This window comes from Salvelinus namaycush, unplaced genomic scaffold, assembly GCF_016432855.1.
Source record: "Salvelinus namaycush isolate Seneca unplaced genomic scaffold, SaNama_1.0 Scaffold2203, whole genome shotgun sequence".
Taxonomy (NCBI): Eukaryota; Metazoa; Chordata; class Actinopteri; order Salmoniformes; family Salmonidae; genus Salvelinus; species Salvelinus namaycush.
Window position 1 is genome coordinate 30001 of NW_024059013.1, and position 8804 is coordinate 38804.

Consider the following 8804-nt stretch of genomic DNA (forward strand, 5'->3'; position numbering starts at 1 on the left):
TTTTCCTCCAAAGATAACGATGGTCATTATGTCCAAACAGTTCTATTTTTGTTTCATCAGACCAGAGGACATTTCTCCAAAAACGACGATCTTTGTCCCCATGTGCAGTTGCAAACCGTAGTCTGGCTTTTTTTATGGGGGTTTTGGAGCAGTGGCCTCTTCCTTGCTGAGCTGCCTTTCAGGTTATGTTGATATAGGACTCGTTTTACTGTGGATATAGATACTTTTGTACCTGTTTCCTCCAGCATCTTCACAAGGTCCTTTGCTGTTGTTCTGGGATGGATTTGTACTTTTCGCACCAAAGTACGTTAATCTCTAGGAGACATGAGTATGTGACTTTATAAAATACTTTTTGATTTGTTGTACAGCAGTAGTGTGTAAAACAGTTTAAAACACCTAACCTGAATGCTTCATGTTCTAGACGTGATGTTAAAGAGGCTAGAGGAAACAGCAACGCCTAAAAACCCCCCCTGTCATGTCAAAGGTCATCAAGGTCAGAGTTCACCCATGTCACTTCCACCGACCGGTAGATCAACATGTTCGTTTCCTGTGGTGTCGAGGTTTTTTTGTAACGGGAACATCTGTAACGACCGAATGTGCCGTGGAGCGACCCCTTTAACTAATCCACGGCCCACCGAGTCACGTTCATCACGTTTCCCCAACACCATCACGATCTGTCACTCAAAGAACTCCAACACCACCCAACACCATCACGTTCTGTCACTCAAAATGGCTCCCAACTGTTGTCTGCAGTTGTACAAGAGAACTCACACAAAGCTCCAGGACTCCAACGCCATCCAACACCATCCAACACCATCCAACACCATCCAACACCATCACGTCCTGTCACCCAACATGGCTCCCAACTGTTGTCTGCAGTTGTACAAGAGAACTCACACAAAGCTCCAGGACTCCAACGCCATCCAACACCATCCAACACCATCACGTTCTGTCACCCCAACATGGCTTCCAACTGTTGTCTGCAGTTGTACAAGAGAACTCACACAAAGCTCCAGGACTCCAACGCCATCCAACACCATCCAACACCATCCCGTCCTGTCACCCAACATGGCTCCCAACTGTTGTCTGCAGTTGTACAAGAGAACTCACACAAAGCTCCAGGACTCCAACGCCATCCAACACCATCCAACACCATCACGTTCTGTCACCCCAACATGGCTCCCAACTGTTGTCTGCAGTTGTACAAGAGAACTCACACAAAGCTCCAATACTCCAACACCATCCAACACCATCCAACACCATCCCGTCCTGTCACCCAACATGGCTCCCAACTGTTGTCTGCAGTTGTACAAGAGAACTCACACAAAGCTCCAGGACTCCAACGCCATCCAACACCATCACGTCCTGTCACCCCAACATGGCTCCCAACTGTTGTCTGCAGTTGTACAAGAGAACTCACACAAAGCTCCAGGACTCCAACGCCATCCAACACCATCCAACACCATCCCGTCCTGTCACCCAACATGGCTCCCAACTGTTGTCTGCAGTTGTACAAGAGAACTCACACAAAGCTCCAGGACTCCAACGCCATCCAACACCATCCAACACCATCCAACACCATCACGTTCTGTCACCCCAACATGGCTTCCAACTGTTGTCTGCAGTTGTACAAGAGAACTCACACAAAGCTCCAGGACTCCAACGCCATCCAACACCATCCAACACCATCCAACACCATCACGTTCTGTCACCCAACATGGCTTCCAACTGTTGTCTGCAGTTGTACAAGAGAACTCACACAAAGCTCCAGGACTCCAACGCCATCCAACACCATCCAACACCATCACGTTCTGTCACCCAAAATGGCTCCCAACTGTTGTCTGCAGTTGTACAAGAGAACTCACACAAAGCTCCAATACTCCAACACCATCCAACACCATCCAACACCATCCCGTCCTGTCACCCAACATGGCTCCCAACTGTTGTCTGCAGTTGTACAAGAGAACTCACACAAAGCTCCAATACTCCAACACCATCCAACACCATCCAACACCATCCCGTCCTGTCACCCCAACATGGCTCCCAACTGTTGTCTGCAGTTGTACAAGAGAACTCACACAAAGCTCCAGGACTCCAACGCCATCCAACACCATCCAACACCATCACGTCCTGTCACCCCAACATGGCTTCCAACTGTTGTCTGCAGTTGTACAAGAGAACTCACACAAAGCTCCAGGACTCCAACGTCATCCACCAGCTAAGTACAACGACCATTTAACTGTTAACGCGGGATAATAGCCAATTAAACTCTGTCAGCTCTGAGAAGATTTAAAAGCTGAAAATGTGGCCTTTCAGAATGGTTATTGGTCCTGGGTTGAACTCCAAATGGAACCCCTATTCCCTACACAGTGCACTACTTTCGAACAGCCCCCACAGGACACTGGTCTAAAGTAGTGCACTATGTAGGGAATAAGGGAACAGCCCCCACAGGACACTGGTCTAAAGTAGTGCACTATGTAGGGAATAAGGGAACAGCCCCCACAGGACACTGGTCTAAAGTAGTGCACTATGTAGGGAATAAGGGAACAGCCCCCACAGGACACTGGTCTAAAGTAGTGCACTATGTAGGGAATAAGGGAACAGCCCCCACAGGACACTGGTCTAAAGTAGTGCACTATGTAGGGAATAAGGGAACAGCCCCCACAGGACACTGGTCTAAAGTAGTGCACTATGTAGGGAATAAGGGAACAGCCCCCACAGGACACTGGTCTAAAGTAGTGCACTATGTAGGGAATAAGGGAACAGCCCCCACAGGACACTGGTCTAAAGTAGTGCACTATGTAGGGAATAAGGGAACAGCCCCCACAGGACACTGGTCTAAAGTAGTGCACTATGTAGGGAATAAGGGAACAGCCCCCACAGGACACTGGTCTAAAGTAGTGCACTATGTAGGGAATAAGGGAACAGGCCCCACAGGACACTGGTCTAAAGTAGTGCACTATGTAGGGAATAAGGGAACAGCCCCCACAGGACACTGGTCTAAAGTAGTGCACTATGTAGGGAATAAGGGAACAGCCCCCACAGGACACTGGTCTAAAGTAGTGCACTATGTAGGGAATAAGAGTGCCAATTAGGACGCGGGGTCTTAATGTTTCACTGGTTCTATTCCCCCTTGTACCCCTGACTCCTCGTTAAGACCTCACCGTGCCAAGGGCCTAAAAACACAGCCTCATTTACAGTCAGCCAGGGACTTCATTTACTGTGGACTAAACACCAGGCATGAACACAATAACCGACACTAAGTTCTGTTCTGACAACGGCCTCGGTTCCTCTTGGGCGGAGGAGAACACACAGAGGGTGCTAGACACACAGGCTGGTCCACCAACACACTCTACACTGACCCAAGGCCCGGTCCACCAACACACTCTACACTGACCCAAGGCCTGGTCCACCATCACACTCTACACTGACCCAAAGCCTGGTCCACCAACACACTCTACACTGACCCAAGGCCTGGTCCACCAACACACTCTACACTGACCCAAGGCCTGGTCCACCAACACACTCTACACTGACCCAAGGCCTGGTCCACCAACACACTCTACACTGACCCAAGGCCCGGTCCACCAACACACTCTACACTGACCCAAGGCCCGGTCCACCAACACACTCTACACTGACCCAAGGCCCGGTCCACCAACACACTCTACACTGACCCAAGGCCTGGTCCACCAACACACTCTACACTGACCCAAGGCCTGGTCCACCAACACACTCTACACTGACCCAAGGCCCGGTCCACCAACACACTCTACACTGACCCAAGGCCCGGTCCACCAACACACTCTACACTGACCCAAGGCCTGGTCCACCAACACACTCTACACTGACCCAAGGCCTGGTCCACCAACACACTCTACACTGACCCAAGGCCCGGTCCACCAACACACTCTACACTGACCCAAGGCCTGGTCCACCAACACACTCTACACTGACCCAAGGCCTGGTCCACCAACTGACCCAAGGCCTGGTCCACCAACACACTCTACACTGACCCAAGGCCTGGTCCACCAACACACTCTACACTGACCCAAGGCCTGGTCCACCAACACACTCTACACTGACCCAAGGCCTGGTCCACCAACACACTCTACACTGACCCAAGGCCCGGTCCACCAACACACTCTACACTGACCCAAGGCCTGGTCCACCAACACACTCTACACTGACCCAAGGCCTGGTCCACCAACACACTCTACACTGACCCAAGGCCCGGTCCACCAACACACTCTACACTGACCCAAGGTTACAGACCTAGTTTAATCATCAGGAGATAACACAGCTAGGGGAAACCCTGGAGAGCAGCCCGCCACATGAAACATCAGCTAGGGGAAACCCTGGAGAGCAGCCCACCACATGAAACACAGCTAGGGGAAACCCTGGAGAGCAGCCCGCCACATGAAACACAGCTAGGGGAAACCCTGGAGAGCAGCCCGCCACATGAAACATCAGCTAGGGGAAACCCTGGAGAGCAGCCCGCCACATGAAACATCAGCTAGGGGAAACCCTGGAGAGCAGCCCGCCACATGAAACATCAGCGTCTGGTCTGTGTGTGTGAGTTAGAAAGAGAGAGAGAGAGAGAGAGAGATAGAGAGAGAGAGAGAGAGAGAGAGAAAGAGAGAGAGAGAGAGAGAGAGAGAGAGTCTGGTGTGTATCTGTGTATGCTCTCACCTGTACCACAGAGCTACTCCCCCTCTTCTTCTCCTTCCTCTCCAGTCTGACATCCCGAGACCAGTCCTCGTCTCCTCTGGCTCTGACACACAGCTCTGTCAGCTCTGAGTCCTCCAGGACGTAGGAGGACAGCTTCCTCCCGGCCTCCAGACAGTCAACATGTTCCTTAACCACCGTCTGGCCTTCTGGATTCACATAGTGCTGCATCACCCGCAGATCAATGTCCTGAGACAGGTAACTACACATCACCTGGCGACCACAGATGATTACCTAGAGAGAGAGAGAGGTTATGTGAGAGTCAAAGCTAGACTTGCCGGATATATCAGGTTATTGATCAACACACTGATACAGTTGTGATGTGTTAAATCAGGGATGGTCAGTGTGGGTCCTGCCTGCTGCCGTCCCCCAGCCTGATGGGCTTCTGTCACTGTGTCTGTCACTATCACTGTAGACAGACCAATGTGGAGCAGACAGCATCAGAAACCTCTGTCCCCCTCTCTGTCCCCCCTCTCTGTCCCCCCTCTCTGTCCCCCTCTCTGTACTCTACAGAACACCACGGCCCAAATGGCACCGTATTCCCTATGGGCCCTGGTCAAAAGTAGTGCACTACATAGGGAATAGGGTGCCATTTTGGACCAAACCCACATCTCCCTCTGGCCCCTGTACAGCTCTAACCCAGCTCAGTCACCAGGAACCCTCATCTGTTCCTGACACTTCTAATTCAGCTCACAATTGATTGTTGACACCACCCAGTGTGTGTGTGTGTGTGTGTGTGTGTGTGTGTGTGTGTGTGTGTGTGTGTGTGTGTGTGTGTGTGTGTGTGTGTTCTCTGGGTGGTGGTGTTGATGATGGTGGTGAGGAGAGGGATTGGTCTCTAAAGAGAGAGAATTCTCCTGCTCATCAATCATCTCTTTATAGCCCTTCTCACAGCTCACAGGCTCTCCATCACGTAATCACACACACACACACACACACACACACACACACACACACACACACACACACACACACACACACACACACACACACACACACACACACACACACACACACACACACACACAGACACACACAGACACACACACACACACACACACACAAGGAGCATTATACAGGCGTTAACTGTGAATAAATCTCTACACACTGTCTGTCTGTGGTGACAACTCCACTAACTATATCACTTCCTGTCTGTCTGTGGTGACAACTCCACTAACTATACTGTTCAGGATCTGAAGATATAGACTACTGAAGGAGAAGACAGGGTTCTGTTCAGGGTCTGTAGATATAGACTACTGAAGGAGAAGACATGGTTCTGTTCAGGGTCTGTAGATATAGACTACTGAAGGAGAAGACAGGGTTCTGTTCAGGGTCTGTAGATATAGACTACTGAAGGAGAAGACAGGGTTCTGTTCAGGGTCTGTAGATATAGACTACTGAAGGAGAAGACATGGTTCTGTTCAGGGTCTGTAGATATAGACTACTGAAGGAGAAGACATGGTTCTGTTCAGGGTCTGTAGATATAGACTACTGAAGGAGAAGACAGGGTTCTGTTCAGGGTCTGTAGATATAGACTACTGAAGGAGAAGACAGGGTTCTGTTCAGGGTCTGTAGATATAGACTACTGAAGGAGAAGACAGGGTTCTGTAGATATAGACTACTGAAGGAGAAGACAGGGTTCTGTTCAGGGTCTGTAGATATAGACTACTGAAGGAGAAGACAGGGTTCTGTCCAAGGTCTGTAGATATAGACTACTGAAGGAGAAGACAGGGTTCTGTAGATATAGACTACTGAAGGAGAAGACATGGTTCTGTAGATATAGACTACTGAAGGAGAAGACATGGTTCTGTAGATATAGACTACTGAAGGAGAAGACATGGTTCTGTAGATATAGACTACTGAAGGAGAAGACATGGTTCTGTAGATATAGACTACTGAAGGAGAAGACAGGGTTCTGTTCAGGGTCTGTAGATATAGACTAATGAAGGAGAAGACATGGTTCTGTAGATATAGACTACTGAAGGAGAAGACATGGTTCTGTAGATATAGACTACTGAAGGAGAAGACAGGGTTCTGTAGATATAGACTACTGAAGGAGAAGACAGGGTTTTGTTCAGGGTCTGTAGATATAGACTACTGAAGGAGAAGACAGGGTTCTGTCCAGGGTCTGTAGATATAGACTACTGAAGGAGAAGACAGGGTTCTGTAGATATAGACTACTGAAGGAGAAGACAGGGTTCTGTAGATATAGACTACTGAAGGAGAAGACAGGGTTTTGTTCAGGGTCTGTAGATATAGACTACTGAAGGAGAAGACATGGTTCTGTTCAGGGTCTGTAGATATAGACTACTGAAGGAGAAGACAGGGTTCTGTTCAGGGTTCTGTAGATATAGACTACTGAAGGAGAAGACATGGTTCTGTTCAGGGTCTGTAGAGAAGAGAACATTATGGTGACACAGAGGAAGACCCAAAACAAGATCAAGATGAGCTCTGCTCACACACACACCCATACGAGCTCGCACACACACACACACACACACACACACACACACACTCCTCCCACAGCCAGCCTGTGACCAGAGACATCTCCTGTTGCTGTGAGGAGCTGTCACAGTCTCCGGCTGTTTGTCGGGGGGATGTGACCAGGACCATATCGTTGGAGCAAACGAGAACAAGATGTCTGAGCGGAGCAGATACGAACGTAGCCTCTCTGTTTTGTCTGCAGGCTAAAAGGGGGAGACGTGTGACACTTGACAGTGTTTACATAACAAAGCGTCACCACATTTCAGAGAAGGCATCTCAGATTAGTGAGAATTAAATGTTCGATTCAACCACGGTTCAGTACATTTATTCAGCTGGTGTAAAAATGTGATGTTTTATGTAACATTTCATTAACACGGATCAATCTCGTTTAAAGTCAACACATTTCCTGTTCTGTTTTTTTTGGAGAAGTGAGCAGACATTGTGGATGGTCGGAGGGTTTTCAGAGTTTTCCCGTTATAACAACATACTGTAATATGAAACAGGATGTAGTTCTCAATTTGTTGTTACAGAGAGAACACTAGTCTGAGATCTACTTCCTGTTTCATATTACAATCTGTTGTTACAGAGAGAACACTAGTCTGAGAACTACTTCCTGTTTCATATTACAATCTGTTGTTACAGAGAGAACACTAGTCTGAGAACTACATCCTGTTTCATATTACAATCTGTTGTTACAAAGAGAACACTAGTCTGAGAACTACTTCCTGTTTCATATTACAATCTGTTGTTACAGAGAGAACACTAGTCTGAGAACTACTTCCTGTTTCATATTACAATCTGTTGTTACAGAGAGAACACTAGTCTGAGAACTACTTCCTGTTTCATATTACAATCTGTTGTTACAAAGACAACACTAGTCTGAGAACTACTTCCTGTTTCATATTACAATCTGTTGTTACAAAGAGAACACTAGTCTGAGAACTACTTCCTGTTTCATATTACAATCTGTTGTTACAAAGAGAACACTAGTCTGAGAACTACTTCCTGTTTCATATTACAATCTGTTGTTACAAAGAGAACACTAGTCTGAGAACTACTTCCTGTTTCATATTACAATCTGGTGTTACGGAGAGAAGACTAGTCTGAGAACTACTTCCTGTTTCATATTACAATCTGTTGTTACAGAGAGAACACTAGTCTGAGAACTACTTCCTGTTTCATATTACAATCTGGTGTTACGGAGAGAACACTAGTCTGAGAACTACTTCCTGTTTCATATTACAATCTGTTGTTACAAAGACAACACTAGTCTGAGAACTACTTCCTGTTTCATATTACAATCTGTTGTTACAAAGAGAACACTAGTCTGAGAACTACTTCCTGTTTCATATTACAATCTGTTGTTACAAAGAGAACACTAGTCTGAGAACTACTTCCTGTTTCATATTACAATCTGTTGTTACAAAGAGAACACTAGTCTGAGAACTACTTCCTGTTTCATATTACAATCTGTTGTTACAAAGAGAACACTAGTCTGAGAACGACTTCCTGTTTCATATTACAATCTGTTGTTACAAAAGAGAACACTAGTCTGAGAACTACTTCCTGTTTCATATTACAATCTGTTGTTA

The 8804-nt window shown here is 47.4% G+C and overlaps 1 protein-coding gene across 1 annotated transcript in view; it reads right to left on the reverse strand.

The window, feature by feature from the left end:
• The window catches only part of LOC120038468 (vacuolar protein sorting-associated protein 13B-like), a 35748-nt gene extending 28407 nt beyond the window's left edge, over positions 1 to 7341 (reverse strand). The window contains exons 1-3 of the mRNA XM_038984201.1: positions 7242 to 7341; positions 6993 to 7117; positions 4693 to 4962 (exon numbers count right to left, since the gene is read on the reverse strand). Of these exons, the coding sequence (XP_038840129.1) occupies positions 4693 to 4962; positions 6993 to 7117; positions 7242 to 7341 (495 nt within the window). The remainder of the gene's footprint in view (positions 1 to 4692; positions 4963 to 6992; positions 7118 to 7241) is intronic.
• Between the last annotated feature and the right edge of the window lie 1463 nt (positions 7342 to 8804).